At 36.5% G+C, this 27,519-nt stretch overlaps 1 protein-coding gene across 4 annotated transcripts; it reads right to left on the minus strand.

The window, feature by feature from the left end:
• Positions 1 to 394: 394 nt before the first annotated feature.
• On the minus strand, positions 395 to 21,664 carry DEPDC1 (DEP domain containing 1). Of its 4 annotated transcripts, none has more exons than XM_036351726.1 (12): positions 21,521 to 21,568; positions 19,547 to 19,812; positions 16,132 to 16,288; positions 15,626 to 15,744; positions 15,071 to 15,201; positions 13,294 to 13,341; positions 10,188 to 10,328; positions 8,056 to 8,907; positions 7,449 to 7,621; positions 4,994 to 5,170; positions 3,523 to 3,708; positions 395 to 2,222 (listed from the first exon to the last, which is right to left on the minus strand). In XM_036351726.1, the coding sequence occupies exons 1-12, from the start codon at positions 21,566 to 21,568 to the stop codon at positions 2,085 to 2,087; spliced, it is 2,436 nt and encodes an 811-aa protein (XP_036207619.1). In that variant the 3' UTR covers positions 395 to 2,084. The 4 variants fall into 4 exon arrangements, with proteins under 4 accessions (XP_036207619.1, XP_036207621.1, XP_036207622.1 ...); XM_036351728.1 differs by lacking the exon at positions 21,521 to 21,568 and adding an exon at positions 20,854 to 20,871; XM_036351729.1 differs by lacking the exon at positions 4,994 to 5,170 and having other exon boundaries at positions 21,521 to 21,664.
• Positions 21,665 to 27,519: the final 5,855 nt, after the last annotated feature.

The following is a 27,519-nucleotide window of genomic DNA, read 5'->3' on the forward strand; positions in this document are numbered from 1 at the left end:
TACATTACATTGAGAAATCAAAAACAGTCATTGAATAAGTGTTTACTACATCCCAGGCATTATGTATATCTTTACACTTAAGAAATGGATATTAAACAATCTTGCAATAAAATGGGGAAGGAAAACTGCTTCGAGTTTGTGCCAAATCAAACCTATATTTGAGAATTTTGTATTAACACATTGCGTACCGCATAGAAATCTCTAAGACATATGCCAGGGACCGCACGTTTATGGGCAAACTGCACGTTATTTAAATCATCATAATGCACTTTAGGTGTTGTTTTTCAATAATTATAACATTTTTATTTACAAAAACAATTAAACAATTAAAGTTCCTAGTACTTTTTTAATGTATGGTAATGCATAAAACATTTTCCTCTATGAAGAGGGACCAAACAAAATTTACACAAGTATCTAGATTTGCTCCTTTTTCCATGGGCGTGAAAAACGAGGACACTCGTGAGCGGTCTGTAACAGATGGCGCGCGAAACACGAGAAAACTCCTGAGCGGTCCGAAATGTGTTAAGATGAGAGGCATTTATATTGGTACTAGAGGCCTGATGCACGAAATTCGTGCAAGGGCGTTGGCCCTGGCCCCTGCCCACCACCGCACTGTGGCTGGGGGTCTCTACTGTGGCCCTGCCCATCACCACAGTGGCTTTGTCTGGAAGGAAGGACATCTGGTCTAATTAGAATATTACCCTTTTATTATAGATTTTCTTCTAATAAAAAGCCAGTGGGCCCCAGCATGACATTTATTTTACAAAGTGTTTTGGGCACTGATTCTCAAAGTTGGCTGAATACTGGAATCACACAGAAACTTGAAAAATACTGATACCTATACTATATACCACCTATTTTCAACCGGTATGCCATAAGAACTCTTAAAACATGCACTATATGACTATTTAGTCAGGGGCACTGACCTCTCTTCCCTTAGGTTGTCAAATAAAAAAACAACAGCCAACACAGCAATAGCTGTCCAGAGACTGAATCAGAATTATACCCTTCTTTTTGTCAGTTTGGCAAAAATATAATAAGATTTTTCAGTGTGCCACAGAATATTATAATTAGTTTATGTGTGCCATGAGATGAAAAAGGTTGAAAATTGCTGCTATATACCATCCCTCAAAATTTGGATTTAATTGTTATAAGGTAGGGCCTAAGAATATATTACTAAAAGCTCTCCAAGTGATTCTAATATGTAACAGTTTGAAAAATACAAAATACTAGCTTAGAGAACTGTCTCATAATCAAAGAGGTCAGTCTTCAGCTGAAGGACTCCCCATGACTTGATTTTTGGGGGGTGGGTGTATTGTTATTTTTAAGTATCTGTTAGGTGTATCTCCCTTAATTAGAAAATACTTTAAGGGAAGAGGTTTTATGTTATTCATCATTGTCTCTCCATACCTAAAATAATGAAAGGCTCATAGTAGTTGCTAAATAAATATCTTATGAATGAATACATGATTGTCTTACATATTTACTGAAAAAAATGATGACTGAAGCAATTAGGATACATTTTTAAGGCAAACCAAAGTCTATATATACACATTTTAAAAACACATACATATATAAATAGATCAAAAATAAAAATAATGAGTGCAATATTTAGCAGTTGAGAATTCATTGAGTTTTCAAATATTCTTCACATTCTTAAAAACAAAAGTAACCCTACACAACTAATTCTTTAAGCTAATATCCATATGTACACATGCTGAGTTTTCTTTTGAAAATAGAATTAGAACTTAATTTTACTGAACATGTCAGTTTTAAAATTCAAGTAAATATAATTTTAGTACACACGATGATAGCTTTTCCAGATAGTTCTATAAAAAAACAAAGATTGATTTCTATTAAAATATCTGGTATCATCTATTATTATTTTCTCTCAGTTGGGATCCACTAGTTTCTTAGCAATTTCACATTGATAAAAACTATTTTGGCACTTCCTTGTACAATGTGCTTTGTTTAGGAAAAAACTAAATAATAAACAGGCTTCCTTTTTAAAAAGTAGCTGGATTCTTAGATATGGCTTTATTTACTTAAGTTTCATAAGTATTATATAATTTTTAATTCAGTTATTATCTCATACTACGAAACTTTGGTTTTCTTAAAATTAGCATTGGTTGCTTGATTGTAGGTTTGTCACCAAAAAGTGCTGCTTCACTTTCCGTGGTTGGAAATCTTTTCTGATATATCTGTGGATATTCCTTCTGAAACTTAAAAATGACATAAGGACTTAGAGAGTTATTTAACATTATTATTCTAGCTGAAGCCAGTATATATTTTAAATTAATTCTGTGCTTTCCTCAAAGATGTAGAGTGGAACCTCATTTCTTGAACTTAATTCAGTCAAGGTTTCAGAAGCCTATTTGAGAAGTGATTTGTTTGAAAACCGAATCATTTTTTCCCATTAGAAATAATGTAAATTGAATTAATCCATCCCAGACCCCCAATTGATTCCGTTTTAACCTTTCTTATATACAGTACATGTCTAAGTCTAAAGTACTGTTAACCTATAAATAAACACTTATTTTCTTAAATTTATGGAACCACGCCTACTAGCCTTAAAGGAATTTGTTATATACCACTGCCTCTAAAATGCTGTCACCTGCTAACTGCTTTTCCTTTATCCAATCAACAACAGCTTTTCTACCTATTCATTTGCTTGTGGTTGTTGTTTAGTGAGCACTTTCACACCCTTAGCAACATTAGCACTCTTGATGGCCACTTTATGTTTTAAAATTGTGCTAATCATCATCGCAACAAAAGCATTCTCTCCTTTGTTGCCTGAGAGACACTTTTTGTCATGCTGAGTTGTCAGCATGAAAGGGCTGTCAGGGCAAAAACTGAAGTTTTGGTTGACAATTGAGACAGTTTTCCTGTGTTCAACTTGGTCCAGAACCCAACTGTTGGAGATGGGAGACATTCAAGAAATAAGGTTTGACTGTATTACAGAGATGAATACCTTTCAACTTATCCTTGTTCTCCCTCTGCTTTGTCATATATAAAAGGTACACTGTAAGATTTCTTAAGATTTCAGTATTAACTTTCTAGGATTCTCTTCTGCTAAATCTCCCTCTAATCTCCAGATCTTCTTCCTTCCCACTGATAAAGCCTATGAAGGTTACAGGTGTCTATTATATTTCAGGGACTTGAAATTGAACTTATCAGAATCATGTGGCGACTGGTTCTTGATGTAGAGCTAAAAATTCTAAATGGTAATGATGAGTCACTAAAAGTTATGTAATATAATCCAAATTTTGTAATTGTTTTACCATCCTAATCCAAACTATAATCATACAGAACACTAGAAGTAAAGGAGTGTAACTGTTATTATTATTATTAAAATTTAAGAGCAAAGAGTAAAACCAGGCAGGTAGTCATATGCAGCTTATATATCCAATATTAAAAAAAAATATTAAAGCGAGAAATTAAATGCTAAGTGTTATTAAGTAATAATCAGCAACAGCATTTTAAAAATTATTTACATGATTGAGAACTTGCTCATCCTCTTACCTGTTTTAGTTTTTTCCTTTTCTCCTTTAAAGGCAAACTCTTGCTTTTAATAATATTCTCCAAAAGTTCTGCAATTGCATCTTGAGAGGTAGAAACTTTTTGTTCATCAAACTCCTGAGCACTAATCTGCATACAGTATGAATATGTTGGCAAAGGAGCAATCAGTCCATCTCCAGGATTTTTAATCTGTAGTGAACAAAATGATGGTCTATTAATTCTGGTCATGTTCCTATTTGATAAAGTGTTCTTTTGATGGCTTTTAGTACCTATTATTTTGCCACCAAACATTCAACACTTTAAGGTTTAAATTTCAGCTTCATAACCTACCAGTTTTGATTCAGTATTTTAACTTTTCTTGGTGTGTGAAGTGTCCCTGATTCCATGAAATAATATATAAAAAGTGTTTAGCACACAAGAAGTATTAAATAAAAGTAGCTACCATCATTATAACTATTAATCATGGATTTTATTATTTTAACTACAAAACATTAACTGAAGTGGTATTTTAATGCATCTTAAAACATGAGTATTTGACACAGTAACAGTTAAAAGTACTCTTCTACTGTTTTTGAGGTGCAATGACGGGTTGAGCCCATAACATCCTGTTGGAAAAAAAAAGAAAGTATAGGGGATAGTTGTAATTGTAAGCAGGGCAATGTTAGAATGGTATGTATGGGAAGAAACATGAATATATGTGCTGGGCAGCCAAAGACTGAATGTAGTAGACATCTGTTGTTTTTGGCTGCTCAGTACGTCTTCTCTCCTCCTTGGAAACAGTTCCTCCCCATTGTACACTCACAATCCTGACCTTTTTTGAAGAACAAGGTCCTTTCTCCAAGCTACTCACTCTCAATCACCCAAAGGTTATGCATTTAGATATCCTAGATTGGGCCAGAGTCCATACTAAGAACTTTCAAATTGGAGATGGAGGATTGCTCTTTTTTCCTTTGGATTGCAAACATAAGTTTGTAACTCAAGAGCTTTAATCAGTCATATTCCCATCAGATTGTTGAAGGGCCATTTGTCAAATACAGGACCAAAATGGAAATAAGAAACAGAAGGATGAAAAGAGAGTCCTATTGCTATTTGACTCCCCAGATTCTGTCTACAGTCCTGACTTTTAGAGGTTATTAATGTAAGCTGATAAAGTGTTCCATTCTGACTAGGCTAGTTTGAGATGAGTTTGCCACTTGCAACTGACTTAATGCAGAGAATATTTTTGTTTGTTTCAAACTATAAGAGATAATTTCTTTGAAAAACCACAGAGGTAGAAGTAATTCGTATAAGAAGTGGGCTTAGGAACCACGTTATAGAAGCAAAGGAAGGGCCCTTGGAGCTTAGAAGTGTGGAAGGTAAAGGTGAGGCACCTAGGGGAGAAGGGAGGGGTTGGAGGAAGGGAGAGGCGGCGCAGGGTATGCACCTGGGAAGGAGAGCACCTAATGCAGATAAGTTTGACTTATATAATACATACAAGGCCCCTTTTTAAGTAGTCAAGATGTTTCTCCACTGCAGCCTGTAAGTAAGAGGGTACTTGAAGAATTTCCTGATGATGATCCATTAAGAAAGAAACTAATCTTGCAGCAAGAAGCTCATCAAGATCCACTTCTTCGGCACAGCATAGCACACATCGAGAAAACGTGTGTATCATCTAAAAACATATTAAGAGATGTGAATTTAAAAACCTAAGGTTTTATATGCTATAATAACAGTAATTTCTGGGTAGCACATGATAAACAGGCTTCAGATTAAAAATGAGAAAAATAATTTTATTAGAAAGGTAAGAATGTCTATTCTTCTTTTTAAAGTATTTGTTATGTATTTCCTTAATATTATTCCACTATGAAAGGCTTAACTTTTAACTTTGTTACAATTTTGTCAGCAAAGACCATAGGTCCCATTAATACCATATAGATATGGTGCTTAAAGACTATTAGAGAGCAACGACTTATTACATTAATCTCACAAAAACACAAACCAGGAGACTATCTATAATAATAAAAGTGTAATATGCTAATTAGACCGGATGACCTTCCAGATGAAGCCCAGACTGTGAGGGAAGCCCGGGTCCTGGAGGGGAGCCCGGATCCTGGGTGCCAGAGGGAAGCCGGTGCCAACATCTGGGGGGAGGAAAGCCTACTCTTGCACAAATTTCATGCATCAGGCCTCTAATATAACATAAATGTTAATGGTTACAAAGAGTCTTCAAATTCTGGAATACATTTTATATTTCAGAGCTCATTTACTCTTATTCATATCTGAAAGGGCGAGGGCTACGCCCTCCATCTTGCCCCAGGGTAAGGGCTACGCCCTCCATCTTACTTTGGCCATGTGCTCGGCAAGGCTTCTTCCCGGAAGCCCAAGCCTCTGCTAGCCACACCCAGGACTTCTTTAAACTAACCAATGACAATCAAGGGACGTGTGTGTTATAGATATGACCACATCCTGTGTAACAAGACCCGACTTGCACCTGGCCAATCGGCAGGGCCCACAGTCATCTCTCCTCCCCTCACTCCACCCCCCTATTAAAACCCCTTTTTTCCCACGGGGCTGGCACTCTCGTCTCGCCGTTGCGTCGGTAGAGGCTGGGAGCCAGACCCGGGTCTGTAATAATAATAAAGACTCTCTGCTTTTGCATCGGACTCGGCTGGCTCCCCGTTGGTCAATTGGGGATCTTGAAATCTGGGCATAACAATATCCATATAATCCACTAGCTTATATAACTCACACACATGCATACCTCATTCTAAAATAATTAGAATATCAGAATTCTGTTTTAAGTATTTTTCACATAATATATGATGAGCATACTGAATTGGAATACTTTTGGTTTTATTCCTGCATATCAGGCAGGTTTCCTATCTCCCTCCAAAGCTTAGTACTCAGTGTTTTCTTCTTCTTTCTCAGCTTTGTAGAGCTCATTTACTCTCATAGCTTCAACTACTACCTCTTCCAAAAATCTGCCTTCTGCCCTGAACTTTCTTCACCAGACTCACATTTCCAACATTCTGCTAGATAAATTTCACTCAGATGTCCCATAACCTCGCACTCAAAAAGTGTAAAAACAAAATTATCTCCTTCCTACTCATGTCTCTCAAATTATTTTCATAAAATACTTTTTTCAAAAGGTGGTGCTACAATTACTCAAGAATAATTCTTCCTCCTTATATTAGGTCTATCATTGTAAAAGAACTGTCCCTGATGAGTGGAAAAATAGAGATTAGCTCCAAATCCCTTGGTACAAAAACCTCTTGTAAATTGAAACTCCATTGTGAGGAGAGTTAGCTCTGGGGAGGAGGAGAAGAGAGGGGAGGGGAAGAGAGGGAAGGACAAGAGAAGGGAAGGGAAGGGACGAGAGGAGACTACATTCAAGAGTTCATACTGCAATCAATATCTGCACATAAATACCTCTGCCCTCATCCTCATATAGAACCTGAGATGGCTACATAGTAGTCTCTTTCAACTCCTTGACCACAATGATGTGCCATTCTAATTCACATAATTCATCAAATACAGCTTACCACAATCTCTGAAACATTAAGATTTACTATACATGCATTTCCATTAACTTTCTGCTTCAGAGTTAGTACCCTTAAGCTTCCAACAACACCTACATCTCCTCTTCCTTCCCACCAAACAGAAATGCCACATAATATGGTCCGACTATGAAGTGATACAGGATGAGTGAAGAGGCAAAATTTTCAGACTAAAGATCAAGATGTTAAAGTATAACAGACTGGGCACAAAGGATTAATATGTCAACATTTTATTTCTAGGAAATGTTAGACTTTTAAGAGCATTTCTAACCTAAGAAACGAGGATGTCAAGACCATGACAACACTCAAGTAGTATTTTTAGATGGTTTGGTTTCCTTTTTTTTGTTTTGTTTATGAACCAGGGCTTATTCTTTCCTTAAGAAATCAACTTACCAGTGATCTTGTACCCATTGCATCGTGAAGTTGGGGCATATCAACATTTTGACTCATCCGAGAAATCATGCGCATCAGAAGTTGAAGCTTTCTACGATTTGGTGGGGGAAGTAACAAGCAACATAACTGTAGTGCATTGATGGCAACCCTCTCTAAATGAGGTTGCAGCAAACCTAGAAAGCAAAGTCCCCAACCCCGAAAAAAATAATCAATAACATTAGTTGCTTTCATACTATTAGCATATGGAGTTACTTAAAGAAAGTAAAATAATATTTCTATATTTCATTTCTTTTAACTAGAAATTTCCACATTCCTCAAAAGCATGATTAAGATTCTCATTAATTTCTTCATAACTTATTTGAGTATTAACATCCTATAGTTATTACAACTAAAATGAGTCAGAATAAGTGAAATTGAAAAAAAAGGAACTTAAGTGCTTTAGGTAAGTAGAATAAATCTTGGTTATATCATGACAAGTCTTTTACAGTAAGAAACTTTCTTTTTGGAGGGAGAAAAAAGCAATTTCAGAGAAGAAAAGCCAGGCAAGCAAAAATAGTTAGTAAATAGTAACAGTTAATATTACGTGCAATGAAAGCATCAACCTTACTTTGTGTGCCAGTCAACATAGAAGAGGCTGAAGGTAAAGAATTTCCTGAAAGTTCTATTGTACTTTTGCAGAGTCTTTTATTGATTGTGGCACTAAACTCTCCATGTTCACCTTCCATAGCTGTTTGCACACTTGTGCTGCCTTGTCCAAGATTTGGTTTCATGATAATTTCAGCCACTGGCATATTGATATAACTATTCCTCTTCGTACTACTTCTTAAAAGTAAACTCTGAGATCTACAAAGCTGTCTTGACTTGCTTTTCCCATTATATAACTCCTCTTGGTCTTGAACAGTCATAGTAGAGGTTCTCTTAAAACCAACACAGAGTGGCTTTTGAATACTTTCCTCTGAATGAAGATTCATTATGGATTCCTGTTTGATCTCAGACTCTAAAAATTGTTTATTATTTTGTCCTTCTATATTCAGAATAGATTGATGGATGACATTGGAGACCTCTTTACATGAACTCCCTGGCAAATCTATAATTCCTTCTAAAGAATAGCACCTTGGTTTGATGTTAGAGGATAAAGCATGCATACTACTTAAGCCTATTAAACTATGACAGCTTCCTCCTATTATGTCATTAGCACTGGCTCTTCTGTTTTTTAAATCAACTAGCTGCACTTTCTTAACACATTTTTCTTGAAATCCGTGATCGCTTATCTGCAGTCTCTCAGTAGTATTTGATTCTTCTTTGTTTTTGTCTTTGCGAAGCAGACTGAGAAGAAGACACTCAGTTGATTTGAAGGAATTCAAACTGTTTAAGTGAAGGATTTTTGAAGACTGTAGATCATCTTGGATTTTATGTATCCCACTGGGTCTATCTGAAACTGTGATGTAGCCACAAACAACTATCAGGAAATGAAACAAAAATTAAGATGCAACTGTATGACAGTGGACAAAAATAAAACAAAAACAACAGTAAAGTTAAAAAAATAAAGCATCACTATAGTACATATTGTTAGTATAATACAAATAGCAGTTGCTGAATTCAGAAGCCACTTAAACAGGACACATGCAACATTCAGTTACAAAGTGCAAGACTGACTAGAGGTTTTCAATTTGTGATACCAATAACTAAAATTTATTTCAACAATTGAATTAAATGGATTGAGTCAAATACATTAAAATATCTGCTCAAAGTCTAAAAGTATTAAAAAGCTCTAATTATAACTAACATATAGTATAATAAAATATGTATTTGGTCTTTGTTTCTGGTTCTTGGCAGAGAGCTCCTAAAATCCTTGGAATTTCTGGAGTGAAAGGAATCTTCTGTTATTCATAATAAGCCTATTAGAGCAATCTGAGTTTATGCTAATGAGGGGACTTAGGGCTGACCTTGTTTAGAAGGTTGGAATCCTCAGCCCTAACTCTGACCTCCCTGAAGGTGTTGGAGAAGTAATGTAATCACCAACAACCAATGAATGAATCAATCAATCATGCCTATGTAATGAAACTTCGGTTAAAACTCTGAAACAATAAGTTTAAGGAAGCTTACGGGTTGGTGAGCACTTGGATGTGCTTAGGAGGGTGGCACTCTTGGAGAGGGTGTGGAAGCTTCGCACAGCCCATAACTTACCCTATGTCTCTCCTTCCATTTGGCTCTTTCAGACTTGCATCCTTTATAACACACGGTAATCATTAAGTAAAGCACTTCCCAGAGCTCTGAGTCCCTGTAGTGAATTATTCAACCTGAGGGGTTTCATGCTAATTCCTGAATTGGCAGTTAGCCAGAGGTGGGGAGGGGTGGAGAGTGAGTAAACCTGAGGACCTCATTTGCAGATAGAGCCTGAAGTTAGAGCAGCCTTGTGGAACTCAGCCCTTAATCTGTGGAGTCTGCACTAACAATGGGTAGTCTGTAACAGACTTTTTCTTTAACTTGTGGGGTCTTGGCTAGTATCAAAAATAAATTGAATTGTAGGACACCTGATTGATGTGGAGAATTGGTGTTGGATTGATATATATAAATTATTGGAAAACAATACAACAGCAATCAGAATATTTCTGAATTTAAAAATAGGTTATAGCTTGCTGCCTTCATATTTACCTATATTTTTTGATATTGTAAATTATGGGAGACTTGAAAACTTTAATGAAATAAATTTAAACAATAAGTAAAATCCATACATACCCAAAATGTTCACAAATAATTCATAATATTCAAAGGTAAGTAGAGGTTCAGGGAGATCTAGAAAATAATCTGCAATTGTTCTAAATACATCTCGTTCAAATCCAACGTAGGTTGGATTATTCATATCATTACTTCTTGGCCCTAAGAAGTAAAAGGCAAAAAAATATAAGTGATATTTATAAACAGATTTTTAAATATAAAATATGAAACCTGTGTTTCATGAAGGAACTATGTTTAACAACAAATTCTGTCACAGTTCAAACATTTAAAGGGTTGTGCACACCTCATTCCTTCTCATCATCTTTTCAGCAGAAGTCACTGCAATTACTATCATTTTTTAAATATCTATAAGCCCGAAAAACTGCATATAAAGCAAAATTTGAAATATATATTAAAAGCATTAGGGACATTTATTTTAATGGAATTTTACCACAATTCATTTTAAAAAGCAAAGAATATTTGGATAATACAAATAATTCCTACAAATTGTCTTTGCAAATTTACATCTTCATGAATAAATTTTGCCTGATTTTATTTGTGTTACACTTATTAATCTGTGCAGTTATTCAATGTCTGGTAAGTTAATGCTCAAGAAAAAAATATTAATTTTCATTAAAATTTCTATTATTTTACGTTAACGATTATTCATTTATTTCAGCCCTTTGTATTCAGCATGTCTCTATCGAAATAAACCTACATTTCTATGAAAATTGAAACTTTTGGTTTTTTTGCAGCCCACATAAACTTAAGCCTTGTTTATTTGGCCCATGTTAGTCTTTGAGTTTGACATGCTTGCCTTAGCTTAGAGCAATGTAAAGTGAGAGCAGCACCCAGGACCTTGAGGTCCAACATTTCAAGTGTGGTCCATGGACTATATAATGGAAATCATCCCATGTGCCTATTAAAAATAAAAATTCCTCTATACAGATGAGAATCTATGGAGGGGGAGCTTGGAATTACTGACCTAGAAATGTTTGTTTCTGCTTTACTAATCTAGTAGTTTCTAAACACTGATCTGGGCTTGCCTTAAGGATCTGGAGGCATAGTTACAAAAAAAAAAAAAAAAAAAAAAGATTCCTGAGAGGTTAAATCTTGCCTAGTAATTGAGAGTCAACGTGCTATCTTTCAAGTTAAAATCCTTCTCTTCCTAAATCCAAATGATTTATTATTTCTGCTTCTAAACTTCTGTATGGCTCCACATGTGTGTGTACACACACTAAAAAAAGGATTAAAGAAAACAAATCATATATTACACACACATTTAATAGCAAAGGCTAATATGGGTTTTATTAGCAAAATAAACTTTTTTCTAAGGAGGATATAAGAAATATTCTTAATATGTAGAATAAAAAATTAATAGAAATTTTCTAAGATGAAACATTTTACTGGAATTAAAACTATATAACTTATAGTTATAGAATCTATGCATTAGAATACTTTTCTAAGCCTAGGTTTTCTTTCTAGAAAAAAAAATGTAATAGTATACTGACCACTAATTCTTATATGTGACAGGATAACTGTGGGAGATTAAATAACAAGTAAAAGTCTTAATACTTGGCTACATATACTCTCATTTAAGTGGAATTCAGTAAATTACATTTTTGGTATCATTTAGGTATAACATGGACTCTGAAGAAAGGGAAGACACAAATCTCTCAAGATGGGGCATCAGAGAAATACCTGGAAGTATGCTTATCTGACCTGCAAACCATGAGCCAAGGTATGAGAGTGGAGGGCAGTGAGGTAGGGGGAAGGTAGAAAGAAAAACTCAAAAATTTTAAGATTATGACCAAGATCTTTACCTTGATTTAATAAATAAAATCTTTCTATAATATACATTATTGTTCTGTTATTTTGTCATATTGACACCCAGTGGACAACAAGGGAATATATACTTATATTGAACATTAGTAAAATAATTTTATAAAGACTAGAAAAATACCTTTGTAACAAAATATTAAAATATTAAACAACTTTTGATGATTTAGACTCACACACCTCTGTAAATTTTTCAAATTGCTCTTGAAAGCAATTAGGTTTTTGTACCTGATTGGAATCTTAAATTATAAAAATCAGTTATCATTGATCACTGTGAAAAAAGCTTGATGACAATGTTAAAAAATAATTTGCTGATTAGTAACAGATTTTTTTTCACAAGTCTCATTAGTATATCCCGGCAATTTTCAACCCTTTTCATCTACACATAAACTAATCATTAAAATTCTGCGGCATACCATAAAATATATTTTTTGCCGATCTCACAAAAATATATGTATACTTTTGATTGACTTACAAAAAAATAATAATAATTACCCATCCTTTTTGCTCCAAAGTAACTTTTAAAAAAATTAAGTGCCTATACTTGTATATAAGGATTTCTGATACCAAGAATTAACCAATCAGACACAACCTTATTATGAGATGTGCCCAATAAGATACAACACTACTAAATGATCTATATATTTACAGTTCAAGAGAGGGCATTCACATCAAATAGCTATTCCTGTGTTGACTATTATCATTTTTTTATTTGACAGTTTAAGGGAAAAGAGGTCAGTGCCTCTGACTAAATAGTCAGGTATTGCATGTTTTAAAAATTCTTGCAGCACACCTGTTGACCATCCCTGGTATATCCTATAGAGTAGAAGCTTGTTCATGGAACATCTGAATGTTATAGCTGTGTACAATGGCAAGGGGTTTGAAGTGGATTTAATGAGACTTCATTTCTGATTGAAACTTTCCATTTATAGCTGCTTTACCTACAAGTTGCTATTTGAACTCTGGTTCTTACTGAGACAACTGATGTAGATTATACCAAAAAATCATTTGAGATCTTCTAGCCTATGATTTTATGATTTATGAAAATTGAACTATAAATTATGAGCTTGAATTATAAAATCACCATCTGCAAAGAAAAAATTAAGGGCTCTATAACATACTCCACATGGAAAGAAATGTAACCAGTTCTACTAGATTTTCATTTAAACATCAAAATAAATTATATACTTTAATTTTATCAGAAATTTAATATATTATTTAAAAAAAATTTCTCTGTTCTTATTAAACACTATCAATATAAAACATATATACATATTGTATAACTTACAATTTGCTAGACACTTCATGGCAGATAATACCCAATGAGGAAGATCATCTACACATAAAAAAATTATGAACATTGTTTAGTAATTCACGTTTTTGATAGTATATTTAAAACTTAACACTTACCCCCAAATCAAGGATTAATTATTTTATGGGAGGTGGTTAGGAATAAATTAACATTAATCTCTACCCATTACCACCATCTTTACTTTATCCTCATTTCTGTTCTGACTATAGCTATATTACATTAATATTACTGACTAGAGAGAGACCTATAATTGAAACAAGGTATATTTGAATATTAGTGTGCTTTCACAGTGAGGCCTGCTTCAAATCTTTTCATTATCACTAATTGAAATATGCTGCATAAAATCCAGCAGTTTTTTGATACAAACATAAAAACCATACAAACACTTGACTTCAAAAGTTTATAGATATAAAGAATAGAAAGCTTGGATGAGAGCATATACAGTTATTTTACAGTTATTTTGGACCACTGGAATGGTCCAAAGCCAAATGCATATGTAACATAACTCTTAAGTTTTGACATTTACTATTTGTTCCTACAATTAAAACCTCAAAGTTCTTGCATACAAAAAGAAACTCAAAGTAATACATTTCAATTAATTCTATAAATAGCAATTGATTATTAAAAAATTACTCAAGCCCTGGCTGGATGGCTCAGTTGATTGGAACGCCATCCTGTGCACCAGAAGGTCACAGGTTCGATTCCCGATAAGGGCACATACCTAAGTTTGGGGTTTGATCCCCCATCAGGGTGCATATGGGAGGCAACTGACTGATGTTTCTCTCTCCTCCTTTCCTCTCTCTCAAAAATCAATAAACATATCTTCCCATGAGGATGAAAAACAAAAAAGACAACATTTTGAGTGCATTTATTGATATACTTTTTGTAATATTTTCTAATGTATCTGCCTTGAATTATTTCCGATTTTCCTATCTTATATCTGAAATCAATACATTATATAAATGTATATAATAATATAAAAAACATATACATAATACAAAGCCAGTGCTCTTTAGAGTACTGGTGTTAAGAGGTTGGGCTTATTTTATTGTGTTACTTCAGTTTTGCATATGTCTTGACCCCTTTAAATTTATATGCTCATGTAAGCTCCAGGAAGGCATGGCCATTCCCTCTTGTTCATCACTAAATCTTGGGGACAATGCCTGGCATATTATAGGTCTTCAATAAAATGTGACTAATCAATGGTTTTAATTATATTTGTATTAGAGGCCTGGTGCACTGATTCATGCACTGGTGGGGTCCCTCGCCTGGCAAATACCCTCTCACAATCCAGGACCCCGTGGGGATGTCAGAGAGCCAGTTTCGGCCCCATCCTCACAGGTCTGATCCAGAAGGGAGGGAGCCTGATCCCCACAGGCCTGATCCAGACAGGAGGGAGCCCAATCCTGTGCATTGAGCGTCTGTCCCGATGGTCAGTGCTTGTCATAGTGACCGCTTGACGGGTTGTTCGGTTGCTTAGGCTTTTATATATATAGATACCTTTTTTTGGATGTTTAACCATGCCATTAAAAAAAATCATGAATCTATCCTAAGAGCTAAAATAATATGATATTGACTTAAAAAATATTCCACTGTGATTGCTAAAGCACCTGTGATAAAGCAATAGTGTCCCTGATGCTCTTTCAATTAAACTATTCTGCCTTCTACACTGTGGTCTCTGTGCACCCCCACAAAAGCTATCACCTTTGTTTGCAAATTTAAAAAGAGTCCAACTTCTTTTATTGATACGAACCTGATTTGTCTTGTAGTACAACTACTCCATGTTTACTTGTATTGGTCATGTTGTACATTATATATTGAGGAATCACTTGTTTTGGGTTTATGACTTCTTCTAGGGATGACACCCCTAGAATGGTTTGAAGGCTAAAGAGAAGAAAGAACACAAACATTTTTCCTCCATAAAATAAGTACAATAGAATATAAATATGAAAGGGTATGGCAAACAAATAAAGCCCTCAGAGTATACTGTTTTTGTTTTTCCTGAAACCAGACTTCGAAGGCTTATATTTAGTATCTAATTTTAAAAATATTTATTTTTATAATTTTTAAGGATTCCAATATATATTCTAATATACAGCTACAATTAAAAAACACCACCACACCAAATCATACTGAAAACATTCTATTTCTACTATCCTAGAATTACAGCAAAAACACTAAGAAACACATATACAGGTTAAGTTCTAAGCTTTGAGAATTAAACTGCTCTTTTGCTTTAGCATATATGGATGAAAAAAGAAAAATTAAAATTCTAAACATCTGTGGAACTTGGTTTGTTTTAGCTTACTAGTTCAGAATAATGTATCTCCAAACTTCTTCAATATCTTTCTGACTTATTTCTCTATTATCAACTGAGTTTTCTTGATCTTCATTGATTATTTCACAGTTCATGTTTTCAATATTTTCCTGAAAAGAGAATTACTTTGGGTTAATATGTTATGCTCAAATTAAGGATATTTTGAACTGACCCCACTCCATGTGGATCTCTGAGGTAAGTGTTACCTGATGAAATAATGTAACATAAAGCTTTTGGTTTTGCAGTTGGGCAAATCACACTCAAATAAATTTAAAATAAAACACACTTAAATCATATAATTACTATTTCAAGTATCTCTCACTACCACTTTTTATTACTGTTTCTATGAGTTCCACACATTTTTAAAGTATAATGAAAGTTAAGAATGTCAAATACTGGCTACAAATATTAAAAAAAATCATTTACCTTTAATGATTTTATTATTAAACACATAGTAGTTATATTTAAACTAGTGATTAGTAAAAAAGATGTCTTACCTGAGAGAATTGCAATCCATGCTTTTTAGGAGTTCTACGAGATAAGTTTCGTAATTTAAAAATACTGTCTTTATCCTTGGAAAAGTTCTCTATGCTGTTTTTTCTCAATTCTGGATGCCTTCGTGGAAGAGTTTTAAGTGGAGAATTTGCAGGAAATCTGATTTAAGAATAATATGCAATTTAATAATGTAGATCAGAAACAAACTTACTGCTTGTTTATCTTAAAAATCACATAAAAAACTGATTTACATTATCAAGAAATGAAAAGTCTACATAGATTTTCCCATTAAACCTTTAAAGTTACTTTAATAGTTTCCTGCTTTCTTTAGTACACTGGCTATTTTAAATTTATTTCTGGATAATTCAAGATAATTATTAAATCAATTATGTTGGGGAGGTATCATTTACATATAAAATAGTTTAGAATGTTACATTTTCTAATATTTTCCCCAAGTTATCTAATTTGTATATATTTTCTGCTCTAATTTCCAGAAGTTGGTCTCTGTTACTTTTTTTTTAAATGCTTTTATTGATTTTAGAGAGCGAGGGAGTGATAGAAACATCAATGAGAAAGAAACATTGATTGGTTGCCTCCTGCACACTCCCTACTGGGGATTGTGCCCAAAACCTAGGCATGTGACCCCACTGGGAATTGAACTGGAGACCTTTTGGCTCATGGGTTGACGATCAACCACACCAACCAGGCCACTTATTATATAGCTTTTTCCTTTTATTTTAATATAAATATTTCAAATATACAAAAACATATATACAGAAAATAATATAAAACATCTATGTATGTAACCATCAACTAATGCAATTAACATTTAACCAAATATTTCATTATGTGTTTTTTTTTTAATCCTCACTTGAGGATATTTTTTCCATTGCTTTTCAAAGAGAGTAGAAGGTAGAAGGGATGGAGGGAGAGGGAAAAAGAGAGAGAAACATGATCTGAGAGAGATGTGACTGGTTGCATCCCTAACAGGGGCAGGGAGCGAACCTGAAGTCCAGGTACTTGCCCTTGATGGGAATCAAATGCACAGCCTTTTGGTGCATGGGCCCACCCTCTAACCATTGAAAAACACCGGCCAGGGCATCTTTTTTTTTTTAATGAAAGAAATTATTTGCTTCTTCTAGTTTTCTCTTCCTAAGGGAAATCATTAACCTATAGTTAGCTTATTTCTTTCTTGTTCATGTTTTATACTTTTAATAAACATACAAAAACAGTATATGGTTTGGTATTTTTTTCACTCAGTGGTATCTTTTATCATACATTTAATTTATGCATAAGTTTTTAAGTCACCTTAAAAGTTCTTTCTTATTCCTCCATCCTAAAATATTTTCTTATATTATCTCATAAGAGTTGTATTTTCATATATAGTTATTTAATTCATATATGTTATGCCAATTTCTCATATATGTATATGTATGGGTTTGTATTCTCAGTTAATTGTTTCAATTTAGGCCCAGATACCAGGTTAAGGCAATTCTTCCCTCCTTGTTCTTCAAAATTGCCTTGGACCTTTACATTATTAAGTAAATTTTAGAATCTGCTTGTCAAATTCAACAAAAACAATTATATAGATAGAGGTCTTGAATAAAAATGCACTGAATTTATCAATTTATGAAAAAGCGACTGTGATACTAAGTCTTCTCATTCATGAAGAGGATATCCTTCTCCATTTATTATCTTCAATTTTATAATTTCCCCCAGAAAGGTCTTATACATTTTTGGAAAACTTTATTATGTACTTTATAGTTGCTATTGTAAAATACTAACGCAGAGGGTCTAGTTGAAGAGTTATGTAGAATTCCAGTTAAGAGAGAATAATGGTCTAACCAAAAGAACATTCTTAGTGGAGAGAAAAATGGACAGAACAGAGAACTATTGAGGAAGCACAATAGAAATCGTTTTATAATTAATCATATTTAAAGAGGAGAAGGAGGGAGTCAAGGTATCTAAAGGGAAGACAGTGCCATTCTTTCGATGATAGTGATTTTCTATTTGCTATATTTGAAGTGCCTAATAGGCAAAAAAAAAAAAAAAAAAAAAAAAAAGTGGCTAAAATTCAGGAGAGATATTTTGGCTGGAGTTTTGCAAGTCTTAAGCAGGTGAAGGCATAGCATAAGATTACTTAGGGAGAGAGGTGGAGAAAAGTCTAGGACCTTGCAAACCAGTAACAACTAAAGGATGAGCAGCAGCCAAGGAGCCCACCAAGGTGACTAAGGAGTCCTTAGAGAGGAAAGATTTCTAGGGTGTTATACAAAATGAACTGTTCATATAGCCCTTATTGCAGTTTATTTGTACGGCATAAGTCATCTTTGATAACATAGGCAAGAATCCATTTCTAAGATATTTCATTTGAAAAGTACCAATTCTGCCGAAACCGGTTTGGCTCAGTGGATAGAGCGTCGGCCTGCGGACTGAAAGGTCCCAGGTTCGATTCCGGTCAAGGGCATGTACCTCGGTTGCGGGCACATCCCCAGTAGGAGATGTGCAGGAGGCGGCTGATCGATGTTTCTCTCCCATCGATGTTTCTAACTCTCTATCTCTCTCTTCCTTCCTCTCTGTAAAAAATCAATAAAATATATTTAAAAAAAAAAAAAAGTACCAATTCTGCAGAGGAAAAAAAACATGGATATTAGAATCCAAAGACCTACTTTAAGGGAAATATAACAAAGAATCCTGGGTGCATGAGAGAAAAAGCAATTATGTGCCTGAGAGACTCAGCAAGGCTCCATGGAAAAGGCTACAATAGAGCTGACATGAGAAATGTATTTAGTAGTTTGATAAGTGGGTACAGTGTTTCAAGGTGGAAGAACATACTCAGACAGAGGTAACATGATTTGTTAGAGCACAGTCTCAGCTTCCGCATCTATAAAAAGGAGCTAACACCTACCCTTCTTAACTATTACAGTGACAAATAAGAAAACATGTAAGTCATAAAGCAGGGTCTCTGATACACAATAAACACTTAATTATTCTCTTTAATCAGTGGTATGTTTCTTCTGTTATTTATTATATAAAGTTTGCTAATATTTATCTTATCACATGCATTCTTAAATTATATAAGATCATGGTACTTGAAAACAAGGATCTGTGACAATTTCTCTTGTAATTCTTAAATCTATGAAATTAAAGGTTAATAATGATCTGTCCTTAAAATGTTATAGAGCTTTCAGAAGTGCTAATATCTCACTTTCCTCCCAATTCCCTATTTTATTATATATACTAACTAACATTTTAAAAGTTTGAATTGTGCAGCTATTAACTTTAACTTCTCTAAATGGTCTTAATCAGACTAAGCACAGTTTCTCTACAGAAAAGAAGCTGCTGTTTTAGTAACAGTGTACTAGAAGTGGAGTTAAACTTTAAGTAATTCAGTTTTCCAGTTATTTCTTTATTCAGTACCTGAATAGATGACCGTTGTCATAAAGATTTTCTGATCCCCATCTCCCTTTGATATCTTCAATGACATGATTCTTAAGAAATTTTCTCAATAATTGGATAGTCTGTTGCCTTGTTACTTCGGGACCAAAATTATTATTATTTCTTAATAGGTCATAAAGCCAATCCACTGCTTCTCCTGCTGTGAAACAATTGCCATATTTTTTAAAGTGTTGCCTGTGTTTTCTTAGAGGCATTCCTGCTCGAAAAGATGTCGTAACTTCATTCCACTGCAAAAGAAGTAAAATATTTTTAAAAATCAACAAAAAATGAAATCTCTTACTGATTTAAAATAAATTAGACAAAGGAAATTCTTTCACTTACATCTGATTACATCATAAAATTTCATAAAGAAATCATTCACCTTATTACTGAAAATTTGGTATCTCATACAGATTTATTTTAATTAATTCTACTGTTGTGATAATATTTTCATATTAGTTTTTTGAATAAAAACACTTCATTGGCTGGTTGGCTTATTTAGGAAACCTAGGAATAATAAAGAGCTGCAATGAACCTATCCTTTAGTTCTCTAAAAAGAGGAAGTATTTATTCCTGTGGTTTTTTAAAAAACCACCTCAATTAATACTAATAATATGGTGGTAGCATTTGTGTTGGACGCTACGCTTTACATTACTCATTTCACTTTAATTCTTGCAATTCTATGAACATTATTATCCCAGTTTTAGATGAGAAGCACAGAGAGATTGATAATTTGAGGAATGTCACACAACTCAGTGATGAACCCAGGTATTCTAACCCAGGTTTGATGGACTCTAGCACCTGAGCTTGTAACTACTAGGCTGGCCACAAACGAAACTCATGGCAGGCAGTAGTTTCACTGGTGAAACACCTTTAATATTAAAATAGCTTATATATTTATTATAGCATCTCTTATGTGAAGATTCCAATATTGAACATGGAACAGATGGGGTGAATTAAGTAAATTTTAAGTCCATTGTGTATTTAATGACACTGTGATATATCTACAGTTTTAAAAGGCACATTTTCCAAATGGCCCTCAAATCACCCAAACTTTTAGGTTTGTGGGGCATGAACGTGGTGGGAGGGGTGGGCTAAACACCCACTTTTTATTTGAACAACCTTACAGAGGTCAAGAAATCTTATTTGTAAGCCCGACCTAGCCACTGCTGGCTATGTGATCACGGATCTAACCTATGCGGCCCCAACAGCACCACGCAAAATCTCACCCACCGCTCAAAACACAAGGTCCGCATTCCCTGCTTCCCACACCTCCACATTTCACTTACTTAATTCAGCAAACATCATGAGCTGCAACCGATCCTCTGGATACGATGTTTCTTATTCTACATATCGTAACACACTTCCACATGCACGTCCTCTCCAGAGCCATCATAGGGTGGACATGCATTATCAGCCCCACATTTTACCTGGAAACCGAGGCTCCAGAAGTCAGGCGACTCCCCTAAGGTCACAGAACCAGGCGATGCCCCCGCAGTGTTCCGGATGGAACCTCAAATGTGCCGGGCATATTCGTTTTGACAGGGTCAGCTGCTACCTACTGGCATTCGGCTGGTCCGTCTGCATTAAATTCTACAGAGCCCGCCACAGAACGAACCTGCCAGGTTCGGGCCCGCGCCCCGTCTGACCCCGCAAAGCAGCGGAACTCCTAGGGATTCTTCTCGGAGCCCGTGGGTGCAGGAAACCAGGCGTGGGGGGCGGCTGCCCGGGCAGGAGCCCTAACAAGGCGGGAGTAGGATGCGCCTTCGCGGGGTACTCGCAGCAACCGAGGGGGACAGACTTGCCCCGCGGCGGTTCCGCGATCCCCCTTAATGCTGTTTCCATCTCCCTCCAGCGCACCCAGCGGCTCTGGGCGCCCTCCCTCCGCCCAGGTAAAACTACCAACACTCTCCCGTAAAGATGGTGGCGGCCATCACGCCGGCGGGCTCTGCTTACCAGCTTGGTGGCCCGATAAGGCCCCGGAGGCACACTCCGATTCTCCATGCCTTCCCCCTCCGGCCCGGAGGTCCGTCAGCGCGGGGCGCGGTGCATGGCGGTGGAAGGTGACACTACGGCCGAGTCCAGCCGACTGTGTGGCCAGGGTTCCGCCGGCCGCGCCGCCGATTTGAATAACGCAGTGGCTGCGCTGATTGGCTACGCCTCGGGTCACGTGACGCGCCGCGGCCCCGGCGCAGCGGGCGTGGGCGGCGGAGGCGTTTCGGACCTTGGAGCGGCGCGGGTGCCTGGTGCCTGGCACTCACCGCTCTGCGGGGGCCGGGCTGCTGGGACGGCTTCCCGGCCTCGCCCGCCTTCCTTGGAGCTGTTCCTTTCTCCCTCTCCAGGTCGTGGGCGAGGCGGAGTCAAGTTCCCACACTCAGGAAGGGTGAGGCGGGATTCTTCCCAGACCAGATTGTTTGAAGCCCAGCCTTTTTGGTTTAAGGGAATTTGAAAATTGAAAAGAAAAAGCAAACCTTGGCTATTCAAGGATCTTGAGTCGTGGTTAGCATGCAAAACACCGCATCCCAGAGGCATAGCTTTCACCCGAAAAACCGCTTGGTTTTGCTTCTAAAAATCTTCCGTGGTATTTGTTGCAGTACTGTCAGCCGGGTACCTTTACGCAGGTGCCATAATTCCGTTCTCCCCAGTGCAAAAATGTAGGTTTACCCCCTTGCCCCCTTTATTCAGTGCATGAGGCGATTTTCATAAGTACACACAGTAAGGACTTTGGGAAGGTTATGTGGAACTTGCCAAATTGCTTCCCCTAAGAACATCTACTTACCATCTATAATAATAAAAGGGTAATATGCTAATTATACCTGACATCTTCCAGACATCCTTCTGAACGTCCTTCTGGACAAAGCCACCGTGATGTAGGCAGGGGAGAGCAGTCAGGGTTGATCATGCCAGCAGGGGAGGGCAGTTAGGGGCAATGAGACTGGCAGGCAGAGTGGTTAGGGGGTGATCAGGCAGGCAGGTGAGCGGTTAGGAACCAGCAGTCCTGGATTGGGAGAGGGATGTCCGGCAGTTCGGACATCCCCCAAGGGGCCCCAGATTGAAGAGGGTGCAGGCTGAGCTAAGCGACCCCCTCCAAACGTGCATGAATTTCGTGCTCTGAGCCTCTAGTCCAGTGGTTCTCAATCTGTGGGTCACGACACCTTTGGGGGTCAAACGACCCTTTCACATGGGTTACCTAAGACCATCAGAAAACACATATATAATTACATATTGTTTTTGTGATTAATCACTATGCTTTATGTTCAATTTGTAACAATGAAATTGGGGGTCACCACAACATGAGGAACTGTATTAAAGGGTAACGTCATTAGGAAGGTTAAGAATCACTGCTCTCGTCTATAATAATAAAAGTGTAATATGCTAATTAGACTGCACATCTTCTGACATCCTTCCTGTCATCCTTCCAGACAAAGCCACAGTGGCGGGGGGCAGGGGAGAGCAGTCAGGGGCAATCAGGCCAGCAGGGAAGAGCAGTTAGGGGTGATCAGGCTGGCAGGCAGAGTGGTTAGGGGCGATCAGGCAGGAAGGTGAATGGTTAGGAGCCAGCAGTCCTGGATTGGGAAAGGGATGTCTGGCAGTCGGACCTTCCCCAAGGGGTCCCAGATTGGAGAGGGTGCAGGCTGGGCTAAGGGTCCCCAGAGCCTGTGCATGAATTTCATGCACCAGGCCTCTAGTCTATAAAAATAAAAGTGTAATATGCTAATTAGACCTGGCGCCCTTCCAAACGACCTTCCAGATGAAACCAGGGCTGGAGGGAAGCCCGGGTCCCGGGTGCCAGAGGAAAGCCCAGGGTCCAGGGTGCTGAGGGAAGGAAGGACTACTCTTGCATGAATTTTGTGCATTGGGCCTCTATTCTATCTATATAAAAGGCTAATATGCTAAGTGTCCTTCCCTCTGACCAGGTAATGACGTCAAGTAGCAACACCTTGATTCCTCTCTCTAGCCTCATTGCAGTTTCTTCAGCCCAGGAACACAGCTTGCTTTATAGCCAGGTGCAAACATTTTACACTTTAACCAAATGTTTGTGAAGTGTTTTCCCATGCCTCATCTCATTTGATCCTCACCGAAGTCCTGGAGTAGGTAGGTAGGAGACTTGGTGGAATCTATTTTCTTTTCATTAGCTGGAAAATGGAGATTTAGAAAGCTTAGAAACTTGACCCAACTGAAAAGAAGTAAGAAATGGTGGACCTTGAAAATGACTTCAGGTTTTCTCACTGTGCAGAATATATTTTACCCTTTGTTCTCCTTGTGTGATCTACAATCATAATGTGCTTTGTGTTGATATTTACTGCTGTGTTGTTGACAATTACCTGAAAGAGAAGTTGGGCTGCTTCACTGGGCTGGAAAAAGTTTAGCTAAATCAGAAAGCAGGTCTAATTAAGCAAGTTTCTTCTCTCTATATAAAAGGCTAAGTTGATTCACGCATGTGTGATACATATAAAGCTCTTGCTAGCGCCAATCGCACATGTGTGTTTCAATCTGTCATTGTCGATAGTGAATTTGGTTGACACTTCTATTATAGAGAAAGGGTGAATAGTGATATTAAAATATTTCTTCTAATTTCCTTTCAATGTGCATGAATTCATGCACCAGGCCACTAGTATCTTTATAAGAATCCAGGTTATCCATTCATCTACTGATGGGCAATTGAGCTGTTTCCAGATATTGGCTATTGTAAATAATGTTACTATGAACATATATTCTTTCTGATTGGCATTTTAGCTTTCTTAGGATATATTCCTAGAAGTGTGATCCCTGGGTCAAGTGGCAGTTCCATTTTTAAATTTTTGAGGAAACTCCACAATGTTTTCCATAATGGTTGCTCCAGTCTGCATTCCCACCAACAATGCACTATGGTTCCCTTTTTTCCACATCCTCACCAGCATTTGTCATTTGTTGATGGTAGCCATTTTAATAGGTATGAGGTACTTAGTTGTCATTTTAATTTGCATCTCTCTGATGATTAGTGATGTTGAGCATTTTTCCATATGTCTCTTGGCCATTTGTATGGAGAAATGTCCTCTTTGGAGAAGTATCTGTTCCTGTCTGCCCATTTTTTAATTGGATATTTTTGTCTTCCTTTTCTTGAGTGGTATGAGTACTTTATATATTTTGTTTATATATTTTGAGTACTTTATATATTTATCATTGGCAAATATGTTCTCCCCAAAAAATGGGTTTCCTTTTCATTTTGATGCTGATTTCTTTGCTGTGCAGCAGCTTTTTATTTTGATGTAGCCCCATTTGTTTATTTTCTCTTTTGTTTCCCTTGCCCTAGGAGACGTATCAGCAAAGATATTGCTACGAGAGATGTCTGAGATTTTGCTGCCTACATTTTCTTCTAGGATTTTTATGATTTCACAACTTAAATTTAAGTCTTTTATCCATTTTGAGCTTATTCTTCCGTATGGTGTAAGTTGGTGGTCTAGTTTCATTTTCTTTGTATGTACCTGTGCATTATCCCAACCCCATTTATTGAAGAGACTGTCTTGACTCCATTGTATGGTCTTGCCTCATTTGTCAAATATTAATTTAGCATAATGGCTTGGGTCAATTTCTGGGGTCTAGGTTCTATTCCATTGACCTATATGTCTGTTCTTGTGCCAGGACCAAGCTGTTTTAATTACAGTGACTTTGTAGTATAGCTTGGTATCTGGTATTGTGATCCCTCCAAGTTTGTTCTTCTTTCTCAGGATTGCGGCGGCTGTTCAGGGTCTTTTTGCATGTACATTTTTGGAGTATTTGTTCTAGATCTGTGAAATACACTGTTGGTATTTTAATAGGGATTGCACTCAAGCTATAGATTGCTTTGGGTAGTATGGACATTTTAATGGTATTAATTCTTCCAATCCATGACCATGGTATATGCTTCCACTTTTTTGTGTCTTCCTCTATTTCTTTTTTCAATGTCCTATAGTTTTCTGACTATAGATCTTTTACCTCCTTGGTTAAGTTTATTGCCAGGTATCTTAATTTTTTTGTTGCAGTGGTAAATGGAATTGCTTTTTAAGTTTCTCTTTCTGAGAGTTCATTATTGGTGTATGGAAATGCCATTGATTTCTGGGTGTTAATTTTGTATTCTGCTACATTGCCGAATTCATTTATTAAATCTAGTTTTTTTGGTGGAGCTTTTAGGGTTTTCTATGTACAATTTCATGTCATCTGGGAATAATGACAATTTTACTTCTTCCTATTGAATTTGGATGCCTTTTATGTTTTCTTTATGTCTGATGGCTGTGGCTAGAACTTCTAGTACTTTGTTGAATAAAAGTGGTGAAAGTGGACCACCCTGTCTTATCCTGTTCTTAGGGGAAATGATTTTAGTTTCTGACCGTTGAGTATGATGTTGGCTGTTGGTTTGTCAGATATGGCCTTTATTATGTTGAGGTGTGACCCTTTTATTCGCACTTTGCTGAGAGTGGTACATTTACACAATGGAATACTATGCAGCCGTAAAAAGTAGGATCTCTTACCTTTGAGATAACCTGGAGGGGTCTGGAGAATATTCTGCTAAGTGAAATAAGCCAGTCAGAGAAAGACAAGTATCACATGATGTCACTCACATTTGGATCTAATGAACAAAATAAACTCACAAAGAAAATAGATCCAGTTACATGGAAGCATGCAACAGACTGAGGATTCTCAGAGGGAAGGGGTAGGGGACCAGAAGAGACAACCAAAGAACTTATATGCATATATGTGTAATCCCTGGATAAAGACAATAGTGTGGTGGAGGCCTGGGAGTGGCAGGAGTAGGTCAATGGGTGGGGGAAAGGGGGGCATCTGCAATATTTCAAACAATAATAATAAAAAAGAATCCTGGTTATGTTTAGATCATGATTATACACTTATGGATTTTAGAAATCTGCTGTAAATCTCATTTCTCAAATGACAAAAACTAAGATCCAAGCGTTAAAGAGTCTTGTCCAAAGTCTTGGATCCTGTCAGCAGATTCTTAGAAGTAATTTTCTTTCTCTCAGCAAGTTTTTAGGAGTCGCTTTATCATCTTTTTCCACATTCTGCTACATCAGGATTTCTCAGATGGGTTATATACCACCTGCATTAGAGTCACCTGATATACTTGTTAAAAATGTTGATTCCTTGGCTTCTGCAAACAATTTGGGGGGAATGTGTGTATATGGAGGGACATGGCAGCGTGTGTACAGAGTATATTATGGATGAAGAAGGTTGGGTCTCTGTAGACTTTGTGGAGTAGAACTTCTAGAATGCCCACAAACTGCTTACTGTGGACTTTTATAAGAGAAAAATATGAGCCTGTTAATTTACTCTTACAGTTGAGCCTAATCCTAATCGACAGAATGAATGTTACAAAATGCAATGCAATGCATGCATCACCTCTTAAATATGATGAAACAAAATTTTTCCACCTAGATAGAGATTGTCTGTCTCAGAAAGCTTTCTCCTCTCTGCCCATGGATTCGCACTAGAATGTAAGTTTCATGGCAGAGACTGTATCTATAAGTTTATCCCCTGTTATATCTCTAGCTGCTTACCAGCATGTGGTAGGAATTTAATAAATAGTTGGTGAATTGATAAGTTTTTTTCTAATCACTTAAAAGAAAGCTTGTATATGGGTGATACAATCCAATTATTTTTCCTTCCTCAGAAACTTTTTATATTCTTTCTGCATGTATGTAAGACTTACTTATCCTTGAAATTCAGTCATTCTACCATGCTGTGCCTAGGTATAAGTCTGATATCATGAATCTTGACTAATACTTGGCCTGAGAAAATTACTCCTTTTAAATTCTCCAGTCTGCTGTTTTCCTCCCTTCTTTAGAAGCTTTATTGATTATTTGGTCTCCTGGATCTATCTTATTTTCTAATGTTCTTCTATAATTTTATTTCTTATCTCTTCTTTTCTTTTTTCTTTCTTTCAAATTTCAACTTAGCTTTAAACTCACTGGTCCAATTTCCTT

Source organism: Myotis myotis, unplaced genomic scaffold (genome assembly GCF_014108235.1).
Source record: "Myotis myotis isolate mMyoMyo1 unplaced genomic scaffold, mMyoMyo1.p scaffold_m19_p_2, whole genome shotgun sequence".
Lineage (NCBI taxonomy): Eukaryota > Metazoa > Chordata > Mammalia > Chiroptera > Vespertilionidae > Myotis > Myotis myotis.

What these genes read in the sequence shown, in the direction of transcription:
- DEPDC1 (XM_036351726.1), bottom strand. Translation starts at nt 21,568, where the DNA reads ATGGAGAATCGGAGTGTGCCTCCGGGGCCTTATCGGGCCACCAAGCTG. An exon ending in TGTACTACAAGACAAATCAG is followed by an intron (nt 13,342 to 15,070) that starts GTTCGTATCAAT and finishes TTTTATGTGTAG; the next exon opens with ATGATCTTCCTCATTGGGTA. An exon ending in ACTACTTAAAAAGGGGCCTT is followed by an intron (nt 3,709 to 4,993) that starts GTATGTATTATA and finishes TGTTCACTACAG; the next exon opens with ATTAAAAATCCTGGAGATGG.